We start from the raw sequence: 17,473 nt of genomic DNA on the forward strand, positions 1-17,473 counted from the left end.
TTGATGTTGGTGAAACATCCCTTGTGATCCACCAGTGCTTGCAGCACTATTGAAAAGTACCCCTTGTGGTTTATGTACTCGCCGGCTTGGTGCTCCAGTGCCAAGATAGGGATATGCATTCTGTCGATCGCCCCACCACAGTTAGGGAATCCCATTGCAGCAAAGCCATCCACTATGACCTGCACATTTCCCAGGGTCACTATCCTTGATATCAGCAGATCTTTGATTGCATTGGCTACTTGCATCACAGCAGCCCCCACAGTAGATTTGCCCACTCCAATCCGATTCCCGACTGACCGGTAGCTGTCTGGCGTTGCAAGCTTCCACAGGGCTATTTCCGCTCGCTTCTCAACTTTGAGGGCTGCTCTCATCTTGGTATTCTGGTGCTTCAGGGCAGGGGAAAGCAAGTCACAAAGTTCCATGAAAGTGCCCTTATGCATGCGAAAGTTTCGCAGCCACTGGGAATCATCCCAGACCCGCAGCACTATGCGGTCCCACCAGTCTGTCCTTGTTTCCCAGGCCCAGAATCGGCATTCCCCAGCATGAACCTGCCACATTAGCACCATGATGCCCACATTGCCAGGGCCCGTGCTTTGAGAGAAGTCTGTGTCCATGTCCTCATCACTCTCGTCACCACGCTGACGTCGCCTACTCGCCCGGTTTCGCTTTGGCAGGTTCTGGTGCTGCATATACTGCTGGATAATGTGTGTGGTGTTTAACGTGCTCCTAAGTGCCAAAGTGACCTGAGCGGGCTCCATGCTCGCCGTGGTATGGCGTCTGCACAGAAAAAAGGCACAGAACGAATGTCTGCCGTTGCTCTGACGGAGGGAGGGGCGACTGATGACATGGCTTACAGGGAATTAAAATCAACCAAAGGGGGTGACTTTACATCAAGGAGAAACAAAAAGAACTGTTATACAGAAAGGCCCTCTCAAGGATTGTACTCAAAACCCTGGGTTTAGCAGCCTGATGCTCAACCCACTGAACTATCCCTCCTCCTGGTATTCCAGGCAGGACTGAATCTCCATTAAACTTTTCAAGGTGCCCCTGACAGACCTCACTGAAACGATTGTCGGCTGTTGATTTCATGGAGGGAGGGAGGGAGGAAGCAAATGAATACAAAACAAATCTGGTCTAATTCTTGTTTTGATCCACTCCATCTATCTTTTACATCTTTGGCTGGCAGCAGACAGTGCAATAGGACTGCTAGCCATCCTCATCTCCTGGCTGCTTGGCAGAAGACAGTGCAATAGGACTACTAGCCAACCTCATCTCCTGGCTGCTCGCCAGAAGATGGTGCAATACGACTGCCGGCAGGACTTAAGAGAATGACCTGGTTGAGTCACTCCTATTTCAGCCCCTGCACCCATGTCTGCCCAGGCGCTCCTGACTGACCTTACCGAGGCGGCCAAGAGCACCTAGGACATGATGACGATGGTTATCAGGCCTATTGCACCATCTGCTGCCACAAGGCAATGAACTGCTGCTGTGTAGCAATGCAGTACCACGTCTGCCAGCACCCAGGAGACATACGGTGACAGTGAGCTGAGCTGGCTCCATGCTTGCCGTGATATGGCGTCTGCGCAGGTAACCCAGGAAAAAAGGCGCAAAACGATTGTCTGCCATTGCTTTCACAGAGGGAGGGCCTGATGACATGTACCCAGAACCACCCGCGAAAATGTTTTTGCCCCATTAGGCATTGGGAGTTCAACCCAGAATTCCAATGGGTGGCGGAGACTGCGGGAACTATGGGATAGCTACCCACAGTGCAACGCTCCAGAAGTCAATGCTAGCCTCGGTACTGTGGAAGGTCAGATCCGGAGAGAAATGCCCGTGGCCCTGGCCCTGGCCCTCCTGCGCATTTCCTCCGGATCCATGAGGGGGATGCTGTCCTCTGCTAAGAATCATAGAGTCATAGAATCATAGAATATCAGGGTTGGAAGGGACCCCAGAAGGTCATCTAGTCCAACCCCCTGCTCGAAGCAGGACCAATTCCCAGTTAAATCATCCCAGCCAGGGCTTTGTCAAGCCTGACCTTAAAAACCTCTAAGGAAGGAGATTCTACCACCTCCCTAGGTAACGCATTCCAGTGTTTCACCACCCTCTTAGTGAAAAAGTTTTTCCTAATATCCAATCTAAACCTCCCCCACTGCAACTTGAGACCATTACTCCTCGTTCTGTCATCTGCTACCATTGAGAACAGTCTAGAGCCATCCTCTTTGGAACCCCCTTTCAGGTAGTTGAAAGCAGCTATCAAATCCCCCCTCATTCTTCTCTTCTGCAGGCTAAACAATCCCAGCTCCCTCAGCCTCTCCTCATAAGTCATGTGTTCTAGACCCCTAATCATTTTTGTTGCCCTTCGCTGGACTCTCTCCAAATTATCCACATCCTTCTTGTAGTGTGGGGCCCAAAACTGGACACAGTACTCCAGATGAGGCCTCACCAATGTCGAATAGAGGGGAACGATCACATCCCTCGATCTGCTCGCTATGCCCCTACTTATACATCCCAAAATGCCATTGGCCTTCTTGGCAACAAGGGCACACTGCTGACTCATATCCAGCTTCTCGTCCACTGTCACCCCTAGGTCCTTTTCCGCAGAACTGCTGCCTAGCCATTCAGTCCCTAGTCTGTAGCGGTGCATTGGATTCTTCCATCCTAAGTGCAGGACCCTGCACTTATCCTTATTAAACCTCATCAGATTTCTTTTGGCCCAATCCTCCAATTTTTCTAGGTCCTTCTGTGTCCTATCCCTCCCCTCCAGCATATCTACCACTCCTCCCAGTTTAGTATCAAGTGGCAAGTGACGTGCTTCTTGGCCCCCCCCTTTTTCTCCAGGACACAGAAGAAGTGGAAGCTGCGATCCATCTCCCAAAAGAGGCGGATGTGGGATCAAACAAAGGCACCCTGGGCCCGATGGTCCTCCAGGGCCCAGAGCACCTCCCACTTCTTCCGGCAGCCAGACACCTCTCCAGCTCTAAGACCTCTCATTCCAACTGCTCCATCGTCGCATCCCTACGTCAGCTGGCGCCCCAGGTATAGTCGCGGCAGAAGAGCAGGGCGCGCACCTTCCCCACATCCCACCGCCGCCGCGCTGAGGGAAAAGCACGCCTCTGCCCTTGCCAGGCCAGCCAGAACTCCCAGAGGGATGCCACAAAGCCCACATCCACCAGCAAGCTGTTATTAAAATGCCAATAGGCCAGCCCTGGCCTCGCTGAACTGAGAGAGGCCGTCACAGTCACCAAATGGTGATCAGAGAACAGGGCTGGCTGGATGACCGAGGTGTGGGCCCGTGCCAGATGGAAATGTGAGAAATAAATTTGGTACAACTGGGAGTGGCGTGACCAATCATCCTCCACCTAGACATAGATGAAGGTGGTATTGCCTTCTGGGTGGTGGCCGTGCCAGACGTCCACCACGGAGTGATGGTCCACGATCTCCCTGAGGACGCCCACAGCGGCCTGAGAACTCTCGATCCCTGAGTGGTCCTGCTCCTCCAGGGTGGTGTTAAAGTCCCCGCCCAGGACCAGGCACTCATGAAGATCCAAAGAGCCGAAAAAAGTGGACGCCTGCTGATAAAAGCGCAACCGCTCCGGGCCCGATGTCGGGGCGTAAACATTGATGGGATTGACCACTAGCCCCTCCATACGAACACGAGGTGCAGCAGGCGGCCCGGCACAGCCTCGGTTACCTCCAGCACCTCAGGCCGTAGGTTGGGGGAGAACAGGGTCGCCACTCCAGCCGTACGAACTGTGAGGTGGCTAAAATAGACCTTGTCCCTCCACTCCAGCTGCCAACTTGCATCGGCAGCTGGATCCCTATGGGTCTCCAGCAGGAAAATCACAGAGTACCCCCCATCCCGAAGGAAGGAGAGCACCTGGCACCTGTGGAGACCCATCCTACAGCACTGGGTGTTTAATGTTGCGAAGATGATCGGTGCCATGAGGAGGGCTGGGGGGGATCCTTACTGGCAGGGATGCTCATGGCCCCCATTGGGCCGCACAGCAAACTGTGACCTACCCCGTAAGTGAGCAAAGAGTCCCGGAAGCCACAGGCCTGCTGTTAGGCCGAAGCTGCCTGCCTCCTGGTCCCTTTACCCTCCTCCAGAATGGCCCTTATGGCCCGGAGGATTTGATAAAAGTCCCCACAAAGCTGGAGAGCGAGCTGCACCTTGTTCCGGGACCCACGGGTGTCCTGGAGAAACTCTCGCAGCTCCTCTCGCAGCCTATCTGTGGGGGGGGTGGGTTTACAATCCCCTGGCCATCCTCTAGTGGGGCCCCTGTCGAAGCCCTGTGGCCTACCGAGACAGGCAGGCAGGGGGCGGACCTTGACGTGGCACCCGATGTGCTGGTGCCATGCAGCCCACCTCAGACCCCGGCTCAGTATGGGGCGGCGGAGGGAAAATAGCAGCCCCTAGGAGTTTGGGACAGGGGAACACGAAGGCCGCTCCCTGGGGATCATCATCTGGGAAGGGGAAGGGGACGGCTCCAGGGGTGGCAGCAGCAGCATGGGAGGTGGAGGGGTGGGGAGGGGAGGGGAGGGCAGAAGTCAGGAGTAGGGTCGGGGAGAGGGCCGGAAGTAGGATCGTGGGCCCCAGCAGCCGAGCCACTGCGGGGCGGCACCCCTTGGACAGGCTCAGAGGTCCATGGAGTGGGAAGGGGACCCTCAATGATACCGGGCTCGCGCTCCAAGGCAGGTGTGGCTACAGCATTGATAGGTGGGGAAGCAGCAATGGGGCCTCCACCCGGGAAGGAGGTCGGCTGCTCCGCATCAACGAGGGATGCCCCTGGTGACTCAGGTCCTGGTCGTGTGGCACTGGCTGTCGCCTCAATAAGCTCGGCGGCCTTTAGCGGGGGGCCATCCGTGGCAGGGCTAGTGGAAGAGTCCTGGGGTTCCTCAGAGGCAGGAGCAGAAGCAATGGTTAGGGGGATTGAGCATGGGGAAAGGGGGGCTGGGCTGAGGTCACCCAGATCGAGGCCCGCTGGCAGAGGGTCATCCTCCCCCTGAGTGACTGGAGGAGGTGCCACGAGGGCCCAAGCGGGAGCAGTGGTGGGCTGGGAAGGAGGAGGCATGGCTCTGGGTGCCAGGCAACCAGGGGCACCGCTGGTGACAGGGCTGGCACCCTCTGGGGCTTGGGGGTCCCAGACACTCCTCCGTGCTGGGCCAAGGGGCAGTCCCTCTGGACATGTCACATCGCCCAGCAGAGGTAGCACCGGGCCTCCCCCGTAGAATAATGCACCCGGTAGTGGGTCCCCTGGTAGGGGACCAGGAAAGACCTCTCGAGTGCCTCTCCATCATGCACTGCCAGCGGCAGTTGAAGCTGCCCCTGCTGGCGGAATGAGATGAGATGACGTGATGGAGGGCGGGTTCTTTTCAGCCCAGCAGGAGAGGGCTCTCAACAGAGAGGGGTTTCCCCAGAGCAGAGAGGGCGGGTAGCAGGGCAGCATTGGGAATGAAGGGAGGGATGGAGGTCAGGACGAGTTGGATGCCCAAGTCTTCCAGCGGCTCCAGGGGGACGAACACGCTCCCCACCGCCAAGCCCTTTTCTACCACCTCCTGGGTGGCGGCCTCCGACACCAGGAAGAAGACTACCTTTCCATACATTTTGGAGGCCACCATGATGGCCATGGGCCCCACCACCATCGCCAACGCCCGCACGTATGTCTCCACATGGGGTGAGGAGGGCACCAGGAGGCAACGGATGCTGTGCTTCCTGATCAAGGTGGGGAAGGGGCCCCGGCCACCAGAGATGGAAGCGGAGGCAGGGGGAGTGGCTGGAGGAGGTGACATAGCGGCGGGCGGGGGGGGGGTCGCCACCACCTGAGCGTATGCCCCAGGGGCCAGGAGAGGGGCACCCACAAAACTGGTGGAGGGAGCAACGGGGAGGGATGCCGCAGTTGGTGGCAGGGCCACAGTAGAGGGGGCAGCCCCTACCATGGAGGGCTTTGCCTTTTTGGCTTGGCACTTACCCTTCTTTTTTCCTGGCCTTTCCCGCTGGCTGGGGGCCCCCCCGCCAGAGTCAGAGTGGGTGAGGGATGCAGCAGCAGTGGAGTCTACTCCATTGCCCGCCACTGCCAGTGCCCCACTGGGGGCGGTAGCAGCTGGTTTGGCAGCGGCGGTTGAGGTGGGAGCCACAGGGGATGACAGGGGGGCAGGTGGAGGAGGGGCAGTGGGGGCTGCCTGAGGGTTCCCACCCACCTTGTCCCCAGCCATAATGAGCACGGATGGAGGACAGACACCAGAGGGGGTGGGAGGGAAGGGGGAAACAGGGCGACCACTCCTCCCCGCTAGGCTGCAGACAGGGGAGGAGGGCGCCAGGAGGGGAAGGCTGGATGGGGGGGGGGTGTTATCAAGGACTTGGGGGGTTCAGTCACTGACACAGGATGGGATTCCGGTTCCTATAGCTGCACTAGGGGAGGGGGAGATTATACTAGCATTGGGGGAGTGCAGTGACACAGGGGTTCAAATGAAACAGGGGAGGGGCACAAGGGCATAGGAAGGGGGCATGGGTGCACGAAGCAAGGGGCTAATGAGGGCAGGGGAACCGCGGTGGGCGGGGGGGAACAACCAGGCTGGACGCAGGACAGAGAAACCAAGGGGCTAGCTTCAGAGGCTGGGGCGGGGCAAACAGGTAAACAAACTGCAGAGGGAAAAGGGCGGGACAGGCAAACAAAGGAAAGCTGCTGAGGGGCTGGGGCAAAAGGAGGGGAGCAAAGGGCTGCAAGGGGAGAGGGGGAGACAGCTGCAGGGGTGGGGAGGTTTCAGTCCAAGTGGAGGGACACGTGCACCCATGTGAGCTTGCAAAAAAAGTCAATGTTTGCTGGCTGCTGCAGGCTTAAATGGTGGAAACAGGGCATGGAAAGCCAAGTAAGCAGCTGAGTCCCAGAGGCAGGAGCTAAGGCAGATGGTAAGCAGCCAGTGGGGGTGGTGGAGGGGACACAGGTGGACCAGGGGGCAGGCTCCACACCACACCACCTGTGTCCCCACAAACAGAGTCAAGACCCCCACCACAAAAGCACAGTTCGAAAGTTACTCAGTCTGTAGAAGGCCCCCTCCACAATGGTCTGCAGAGGCTCTGCGCACTCCCCCAGCAGCAGATGGTCCTCTTCTTCCTTCTCCTCGAGGCTCCAGCAGCTCCCTGGCAGCAACAGCAGCTCCAGCAGGCAGTCTGGTGGCCAGGCAGGAAGGACCCCTCATAGGTGGTGGTGGTAGTGGTGGTATCCACAGCAGCAGTAGCAATGGCTGGGGCTGGGGTCCCTCACTCCCCTCCCCTGGGGTGTGGGCCAGCAGGCCCCCCTCAAGGGGCTGCAGCAGGAGTAGCAACAACTGGGGTGGTGGTCTAGCAGCCAGGCAGCAGAGAAGGGTGGGGGGTTGTCTGGCCCAGCCAGGGGAGTAGCTGGAGCAGGAGCAGCACCAGCAGCGAGAGCCAGGGCCTAACAGCACCAGAAGGACTTACTGGAAAACCCAGGAGATGGGCAGGCGCAAGCCCACCCACTTCTAAAGGCCCCTCCCCCAGCCTAGCGAGAGGGACCATTGGACCCAGGAACAAAATGAATACGGGGACAACTAATGTAAAACAGGGATCAGTATGATGGTCACAGGTTCAAAACAAGGGTGCTGGAAGGGGACATCGAGCAGAGGACCCCGGACAGTGCCCACTGCTCCTCAAAGGTTTCTAGGGAGCCAGCAGATGCTGCCCAGTTGAACTCTGCCTGGAGACAGGAGACCAGGGAGGAATGGAAATAGGCCCCACAGTTGCAGAGCACCCCCTCATCCAACATCTTCCTCCTGGTGTTACAGATGGTGACTTTAGCTAGAGCCAGGAGGATGTTGACGAGGAGGTCTCCCGACTTTCTGGGGCCTCAGATAGGGTGTGCGAAAATGAACAGGTGTGGGGAAAAGTGCAGCCAGAACTTCAACAAGAGGTTCTTGAGGAGCTGGAATAGGGGCTGCAACCTGGCGCATTTGAGGTAAGCGTATGCCAGGTTCTCCCTCACATCGCAGAAGGGGCAGGCCTCGGGTATGGGGGTGAACCGTGACAGATACATGCCTGTGCTCATGGCTCCGTGAAGGAGCCACCAACCGATGTCCCCGGCGAACCTTCGGACCAAGGTGGAATAAAGGCTGGCCTACAGGGGCTCCTCACTCTCCACAGGTTGTAAATAGTCCCACCACTTGGTATCGGGGAGGAAAAGCAATGTGTGGAGCACAAGTGTGTACAGTTGGTCCCTGGACACAGTTTGGAAGCGAAACAGCTGCAGGGTGTGCAGCCGGCTCACAGTATGGGAGCGGGAAGCCGGGGCAGCTTGCAGAACAGGGGCCCGGTAAAAAAGGTCCAGAGGGCCCATGGTGAGGGATGGGTGGGGAGCGCCCTCTCGCAGGGCCCAGCCTAGGAAGGTGAGAGAAAGGGGGCGACAAGGCAGCGCCCACCTCCTGGAGTACGCGCAGGGGGCTTGGAAGGGTAGAGAGCCCCATGCGCCGACCGAGCACATGGGGATCCACCCAGTCACCCCTGTTGTAGTCCAGGAGGTCTCCGACCCTGGTAATTTCTGCCAGGACCAACCTCCAGTGCACCGAGGGAGACTCCGCCACCTGCACACATAGATTGGGGTTGTGTAGCAGGGTCTCCGCGAAGAGGTCCGCCCCCTCGGTGACCACAACGGATCTGACACCAGAGGGGGTGGGAGGGAAGGGGGAAACAGGGCGACCACTCCCTAGACTAGGAGCTTCCAAGTCTGAAGGAGGTCCTGGTAGAAGACCAGCCCCTGGCCCAATGCAAGGCCAAGTCCAAGGGTGCAGGGAGTGCACCCATGAACGCTTGTGAGGCTCACTCTAGTCCTTGCTTGTTCGCTGCTAGGTACTGTCCCAGATGGTGGTAAGGGGAGGAGCAAATGGTCCCATCGAGGGGCAAGAAGCAGGTGTCTGTGGTTAGCTTGGTTGGTGGAGCGGGGGGAGGTGGGGGTGGTGGTGGAAAGTGTGGAGGGGGGCAGCTGGGCTAGGGGGAGTGCTCCACACCCTTCCCCAGTCCCCCACAGCAGCAAAGGCTACCACCACCCCAGCAGCACAGGTGTTAGAGTCACTCCATCCAATAATGCCAACCAATCCCCTCCACAGTGTCCCACAGCAGTCTTCCTCCTCCTCGATGAGGCATTTGGCTCAGGAGCAGCAGTCAGCAGCAGCAAGCAGGCAGCAGCCAGCCAGGTGAGGACCCAGGCAAGAAAGGTGGAAGTGGTGGCAGTAGTCGCGTTGTTTGGGTCCTCGGTTCTCCCTCCGGAGGGATGGGGGGGGGGGGCGGCAGGCCGGCAAGGTCCCCCTTCCCCACACAGCCGCAGTTCTCCAGAGAGGGGAGCGCCCACCAGCCAGCCAGCCAGCAGTAGTCCTTCAGGAAGGGGGAGAGCTCCAGCCAGCAGGGTAGCCAGAGCAGACTGACCAGTCCCTGTAGTGATGTGAGGGGGCTCCCGCCACAGCAGCAGCAGCTTCCCTCCAAGCCAGAGGGCTATAGTAAAGGAATGGGAGACAGAGATAGTAGCCACAGGCTAAACAAATCCCTGTTAACAGGATAAGCAAGTGGCAGCTGCTCCAGGTCAATTAAGACACCTGGGGCCAATTAAGATCCTTCCAGAAAGCAGGGACGACAGCTAGGTTGATTGGGACACCTGAAACCAATTGGGGCTGGCTGAAACTAGTTAAAAGCCTCCCAGTTAGTCAGGTGAGCCAGGAGCTGTAGGAGGAAGCCATGCTGCTGGAGAAATGGAGCAGTACAAACCCTATCAGGCATAAGGAAGGAGGCCCTGAGGTAAGGGTGACATAGATATTGAGGGAGTGGGGGCTGCTGTGGGGAAGTGGCCCAGGGAATCGTATTTGTCCTGTTTCCAAAAAGTCAGCTACCAAGAGCTGCTATTATCAGGGTCCCTGGGCTGGAGCCTGGAGTAAAGGCCAGGACCGGGCTCCTCCCCCTCCCCCCCCCGACTAATCACTGAGACTAAGAGACAACAGAGACTGTGCGAAGGAGGATAGCTTCTCCTCACCTCCCTTGCTGGCTTATGATGAAAATGGCTCAGTAGGCTGTGACCCTTCTCTCTAGAGAGAGAAGGGCTACGTGGAGGGTCACAGTGAGCCTCTGAGGCTAGCGTAATCCACCAGGAAACACAGGACCCATTGAGACAAGGTCGGAGCTTCGTCACAGTACTTTTTCAGTTGTCTTAACAAACACTACTTGTCCTCTTCACTTAAGGACTCGGTATAGACGCCTTTGTTAGTCCACTTCTGGATTGAAGTCTTTGCTTCTTCCAGTACTTTTCCAATGAATATCTCTCCGATTGAGCCAAATGTAGCTTCTATTGCTGTTGTAGCAGATGCCTGGATGGCATTGTTTAATGACCCAAGTGGTTTCAACAGTAGACTTACAAGCGAGACAGTGGCAATAGTCTTCTCTGAACATAGTAGCAAAAATAATCCACCAGCCTCACTACTTAGCTCCAACCCATCTTGGTAGATACTTTCCAAAGTCAGTAATAACGGCTTGAGTAATTTTAAGACAACAGCAAAGGATTGCTCATGAGAAAACCAGAGGGTTTTCCCAAGTTGGACTAACTTGAACTTCAGTCCCAGTGTATCTTCTATATTTTCCATGATATTCAGTCTTTTTGGACTCTTGCTGAAAAAAGAATATAATGAAGACATTAAATTTACAGCTTTTTAAATGTATTTTGAAGAGTCTGCAGCTTGTACAAGCACAAGTTGAAGTAGATGGCCTCTGCAGTGTGTATAGGAGAGATTAGGGTTACATTTTTCTCTGAGCAAAGCTTTTATTCCACCATGTCTTCCAGAGAAGTTTGCAGCTCCATCAAATGCACAAGCAGCCATTTGTTTGGGGTCCAATTGACAAGCATTTAACTTTTCTGAGATGTGGGTTGTCACAGATGCAGCCGATGTGTCTTCTATAACTTGAATATCTAGAAATGCATCTACTGGCCTACCACTGACATCAAGATAACGTACACAATGACTTAATACTTGATGCTCATTTGCATCGGCGCATTCATCAGCCATATATGCAAATTTTTTGAATGTGGTGAGAGAGTTCTTCACTTATTCAACTGTTGAGTCTTTCACTCTTGCACCACATGCTTCCAGCCAGTCAATTGAGTTTCTTGCAGAAAGATAGTGAGCATTTGCTGGTCTTGTTCAGAACCAGTGTTCAACTTCAGGATGAACAAGTGACAATGCACTTAACATTGGCCTCCAGTTTGTAGTGTGTGGTATCTCTTCTTAAATAGAAAGTATGATGCCACAGCCATGTTTGTTCGCATGAACTGTGTTGTGTCTCCAGCATTCTTAACAGCCTCATTAACACCGGTGTTGTCCTTGGTCAGTGGAGACTCAGAGTTCAGAGGTGCTTTCACATGAGTTCACATCCCAGGTGGGGGGCAAGAAAGCACCTTGCTCGTTCCTCCAGCTGCTCACTGTTCGCTCTGGCCACTGTTGTTCATCGTTCACTCCATTGCTCTGTTGCCAATGGCCCTGTGCTGTCACCTTCTGCTGACACCTACCACTGTGACCTCTGCGAGTTGATCTCTTGAGGTTCCACCCAGCTCTCAGTGATTTCAGCTGAGCTCTCAGTGGGGGAACCTCGCTGCTAGTGCAGACTGGGCCATCTCTTCCACAGAAACCCTGTCCCACAGCAGGTCTAAGCACTTTGACCTGATTATCAGTGATTTCAGCTGTAGTGTTCACTTAACAAAACAAAAGGTTTCAGAGTAACAGCCACGTTAGTCTGTATTCGCAAAAAGAAAAGGAGTACTTGTGGTACCTTAGAGACTAACCAATTTATTTGAGCATAAGCTTTCGTGAGCTACAGCTCACTTCATCGGATGCATACTGTGGAAAGTGTAGAAGACCTTTTAAACACACAAAGCATGAAAAAATACCTTCCCCCACCCCACTCTCCTGCTGGTAATAACTTATCTAAAGTGATCACTCTCCTTACAATGTGTACGATAATCAAGTTGGGCCATTTCCAGCACAAATTCAGGTTTTCTCCCTCCCCCCCCCCACAAACCCATTCTCCTGTTGGTAATAACTTATCTAAAGTGATCGCTCTCCTTACAATGTGTATGATAATCAAGGTGGGCCATTTCCAGCACAAATCCAGGGTTTAACAAGAACGTCTGAGGAGGGGAGATGGGTAAGAAAAAACAAGGGGAAATAGGTTACCTTCCATAATGACTTAGCCACTCCCAGTCTTTATTCAAACCTAAGTTAATTGTATCCAATTTGCAAATGAATTCCAATTCAACAGTCTCTCCCTGGAGTCTGGATTTGAAGTTTTTTTGTTGTAATATCGCAACTTTCATGTCTGTAATCGTGTGACCATAGAGATTGAAGTGTTCTCCGACTGGTTTATGAATGTTATAATTCTTGACATCTGATTTGTGTCCATTTATTCTTTTACGTAGAGACTGTCCAGTTTGACCAATGTACATGGCAGAGGGGCATTGCTGGCACGTGATGGCATATATCACATTGGTGGATGTGCAGGTGAACGAGCCTCTGATAGTGGGCTTCTTGTTTATTAGCAATGTAGTGTCCAGGAAGTGGATCTCTTGTGTGGACTGGACCAGGCTGAGGTTGATGGTGGGATGGAAATTGTTGAAATCATGGAAAAGAAGCCCTTGAGGGATTCCACCAGGACACTACAGTGCTAATAAACGATGGTCACATAAACACCACCCTATACCGGAAACCTACTGACCGCTATTCCTACCTACATGCCTCCAGCTTTCACCCTGACCACACCACACTATCCATTGTCTACAGCCAAGCTCTGCGATACAACCGCGTTTGCTCCAACCCCTCAGACAGAGACAAACACCTACAAGATCTCTATCAAGCATTCTTACAACTACAATACCCACCTGCGGAAGTGAAGAAGCAGATTGATAGAGCCAGAAGAGTTCCCAGAAGTCACCTACTACAGGACAGGCCTAACAAAGAAAATAACAGAACGCCACTAGCCGTCACCTTCAGCCCCCAACTAAAACCCCTCCAATGCATTATTAAGGATCTATAACCTATCCTGAAGGATGACCCAACACTCTCACAAATCTTGGGAGACAGGCCAGTCCTTGCCTACAGACAGCCCCCCAACCTGAAGCAAATACTCACCAGCAACCACATACCACACAACAGAACCACTAACCCAGGAACCTATCCTTGCAACAAAGCCCGTTGCCAACTGTGCCCACATATCTATTCAGGGGACACCATCACAGGGACTAATAACATCAGCCACACTATCAGAGGCTCGTTCACCCGCACATCCACCAATGTGATATATGCCATCATGTGCCAGCAATGCCCCTCTGCCATGTACTTTGGTCAAACTGGACAGTCTCTACGTAAAAGAATAAATGGACACAAATCAGACGTCAAGAATTATAACATTCATAAACCAGTCGGAGAACACTTCAATCTCTCTGGTCACACGATTACAGACATGAAAGTTGCGATATTACAACAAAAAAACTTCAAATCCAGACTCCAGGGAGAGACTGTTGAATTGGAATTCATTTGCAAATTGGATACAATTAACTTAGGCTTGAATAGAGACTGGGAGTGGCTAAGTCATTATGCAAGGTAACCTATTTCCCCTTGTTTTTTCCTACCCCCCCCCCCCCCAACATTCTTGTTAAACCCTGGATTTGTGCTGGAAATGGCCCAACTTGATTATCATACACATTGTAAGGAGAGTGGTCACTTTAGATAAGCTATTACCAGCAGGAGAGTGGGGTGGGGGGAGGTATTTTTTCATGCTTTGTGTGTATAAAAAGATCTTCTACACTTTCCACAGTACGCATCCGATGAAGTGAGCTGTAGCTCACGAAAGCTTATGCTCAAATAAATTGGTTAGTCTCTAAGGTGCTACAAGTACTCCTTTTCTTTTTAACAAAACAAAAGACTCTCTATGGAACCTAATCAGCTCTGTCTTTAAACAGTGGAGAGGGGCAGGTCAAATAGTACTTGTGACTCAGGCAGACCATCAAGCAAAACACCTGTCCCCACCCTCTCTCTTGATGCCCTCAATTAGCAGAGGCTAAGTACAATTCTACTGCCCTTTACTCAGACACTAAGAATAACAACATTTCATTTCTGCCCCCCCATCATGCCGGCGCACACACACACACACACACATTCAAGTGATTTGTAACCCAACCCCAGCCAAAATCTATCACTTGGGCAACACAGCTCTGTTTGCTGGATACCTAGGTAGATTAGGTGTGAATGTAAATACAATCTGGTCCTGAAGCCTTCCACCCCCCCACCCCAGCCTCCAGCTCATCACAAGTTGTCAGGGAGAGCTCATTTAGACTTTGCTTATAAATCATAATTTGAAATTATTAGGTTAGCCAACATCACTGAAATGAATGCACTGACATTGTCATAAAAAACAGCTGTATAAGGAAGCTAGTCTATGTTCATACTTTTAAAATCTATTATACATTTTCAGGTACACATATTTTATAATATATTTTATATGCTTTTAAAGTGTGTATTAATGTTTCAATTTCAATTCAAATTTCCAAACAATCACTAAATTGGCAACACTGCATGTAACTAGTTCACAACACTTAGGGGGGTGTTGGGGAAATTCGGGGGGGGGCGTGTACACCCCTAGGTGGGGTGTAGGGAGATCCCTGGCCGGGGCTCTGAAATGACAAGCCCAGGGGTGCTGGGGCTCAGCCTGGCAAGCCCTGCCACAAATTCAGCACTGCCCAGAGAGATTCTAATCTAAGTGTAGGAGGCGACACAACAGGTAGGTGTGTGTGTGTTGTGGGGGGGTACATGGAACGAGACAACGCGGGTGGGGGACAGGGTGGCAATAGCAGCTTCGGGGAGGAGGAGGCCCCAGGAGAAGGGGCGGGCTGGGTGCGGGCGGCTCTAGGACCCCGAGGGCCCTGGCATGCCTCAATAGCGGCGGAGCGCGGGGCTGGGCTGTGCGCTTCGGGACTGCCCAGCTCCCGGCGGGTCCCTGGTGCGGGGCCGGGGCGCAGCACGGACCCCGATCCCTGGGGGGCAGCATGGCCACGGGCGAGGTTCGCGTCCTCCGGCCCTTCAAGCTCATCGCCCTCCTCTGCCTGCTGGTCGCCCTGGCGCTGGACGTGGTGGCTCTGTTGAGCCCCGCCTGGGTCACTTCGGAGCGCGGCTCGCTGTCGCTGTGGGAGGCATGTAAACGGGCCCCGGACGTGTGGCACTGCCTCAGCACCCTGAGGACAGGTAGAGCCGGGCCGGCCGGCTGCCCCGGTTCGGCGCTAGCTGGGGCGGGGGGCATGTCCGGGGGCAGCGCCGCTTGGGACAGGGGGCGCTCCCCGGCCGCCTGCACCTTCCTGCCTGGCTGTGCGCTGGCGGGAGAGCTGCCCGCGGGGTGAGCCTGGCCCCAGTTTGCAATGGTTATAGTGGGGCTGAGGGCGGCGGGGCTGGCTGCTGCGGCCACCTCTAGGCGCTACAGCCCCCGGGAAGGGGACGGGACGGGACAGGAGGTCCGTCCCCAGAATACACCAGCCTGGCTCTCGCTTTGAGACTGGCCCAAAGAGATCGGGGTGGAGGGGGAGCTGGATTCAGAGATTCGCAGCAGTTGTGTAAATGGGCTTAAGTGGCACTGACAGAGTGTCTGTAAGACGCTGCGCCAGCCTCCTGTGGCGCCAGCCAGAGCGAACATGAGCTTCGTCAGTCTAACAGTTGCTGGTGGGCTGTATTCTTGTGGGCTACGTCACCCGGAGCTGGAACCGTGTAAACGCCCTGCTCTCGGGAGCCCTCTGGGTATCGTCACTCCGAACTGATGGCAGCACCATGAATCCTGGAGTGTGGAGGCATGAAGGGGGCCCAGAGATTGTCCTTGCGCCTTGGGTCCTGCACAGGGGGAGAGCGGGGCATGCATGAGTCACCTGACAGGGAGAAGAAGCATGGAAGGAGACTGTGGTGGTAGCTGGGAGAAGGGGATGATGTAAAGTGGGTTGCCTTTGGTGATCATGTGGTGCCTGAGGAGATGATGGAGTTCTTGGTGGATAGGCCAGTGTTAGAGGAAGGGGGTAACTAAGGGATGGGAGGCTCCAGGGTGGGAGCAGAGTAATTCATGAGAAGATCAAACCTCCCTCACCTCAACTTAAAAGTTGTAAAAGGGAGTGTGGCCTAATGGATGGAGCACTGGGACCTGGGAGACCTAGGTTCTGTTCCCAGCTCTGCCACTGGCCTGCTGGGTAACCTTAGGCAAGTCGCTTACTGTTTGGTGCCTCAGTTTCCCCATCTGTAAAATGGGGATGACCTGCTTTAATAAAGTGCTTTGGGCTCCACTGGTTAAATGAGAAAGTGAGGTGCCTGAATCCAATTTGAGGGTGGCTTCTTGGCCTGAATAAGTTGAAGTCGAAGCACCTGGAATCTATTTATTGGCTGTCAAGGTTTTGGGCAATGAAATAATGCATCTCAAGAGTGCAGTGCCCTCTCTGATGGGACTCCCCCACACAGCAGGGCATAGATCTTGGTGGGAGCTTCATCATGGAAAACTCCTGAAGCTGTGCTGGCCAGCGACTCCATACACAACTGCACCTATTGTAGGGCATCCAATGGAGGGGAGAACAGCACCTGTTCTTTACAAGGAGGTTGCACTGGTAACTCCAGGCCAGAAAGGTCTGCCCTTGGCTCACAAGAGAAATGTTACTGACTAGTATCAGCAGAGGTTTATTGGGCTCCTGGCCCAGCCCATCCTATAACTTGGCACTGAGACAGTGCCCCAGGAGAGAAAGTATAACCCAGCATTTTCCATATCAGTGTTGAGTGGAATGGATGGTCCATTCAGGAGGCTGCATTGTAGCTGTGTAAAACCTACACAAACAGGGGAATCTGTTTCCTTGCTGTTTCCTCTGAAGAAACCGAAAACACAAAGTAACAATAAAGAAGTATTTTGCAAATCTTTTGGTTACAGAGATCATTAGTCTGTCTTGTAAATTTCATGACATTGAAAATGTCCCTTTAAACAGATTGCAGGCCTGGTTCTCCACCGGCCTTTCACCTTCTGTTGTCACTGAGACCTGTGCAATGTGGATGTAAAACACAGAGTGGAAAATTCTGATTTGCTGGCATTTTACGTTCATCTTGAACATCCAGTCTAGCAGTGGAGTGTCAAGCCCTGCATGTTTATCTGACAAAGAATAGAAGTCACTACAGTGACACTAGGTGGGATAAAATGACAAGGGCTCTCACTCCTCATGCTTCAGGGCAGAAGCTGATCAGATGGAGTCAGGAAGAAATGACCCTTATGGGACAGCAGGTGTATGATGCCTTCTTCTGAAGAATCTGGCATTGGGCATGACCAGACAGATTAAATGGACCACACTGATCTTTCAATATAGGAATTCATATATTGTAGGTGTGAACAGATGTTCACAGCATGACCCATCTCATCCCAAAGCAAGACAGG

General features: G+C 53.8%; 1 protein-coding gene across 1 annotated transcript in view; it reads left to right on the forward strand.

The window, feature by feature from the left end:
- The first annotated feature begins 14,985 nt into the window (after positions 1 to 14,985).
- LOC140916923 (transmembrane protein 47-like) overlaps positions 14,986 to 17,473 on the forward strand; it is a 32,370-nt gene continuing 29,882 nt past the window's right edge. The window contains exon 1 of the mRNA XM_073358821.1: positions 14,986 to 15,276. Within this exon, the coding sequence (XP_073214922.1) occupies positions 15,081 to 15,276 (196 nt within the window). The 5' untranslated portion in view covers positions 14,986 to 15,080. The remainder of the gene's footprint in view (positions 15,277 to 17,473) is intronic.

Source organism: Lepidochelys kempii, chromosome 9, assembly GCF_965140265.1.
Source record: "Lepidochelys kempii isolate rLepKem1 chromosome 9, rLepKem1.hap2, whole genome shotgun sequence".
NCBI lineage: Eukaryota > Metazoa > Chordata > Testudines > Cheloniidae > Lepidochelys > Lepidochelys kempii.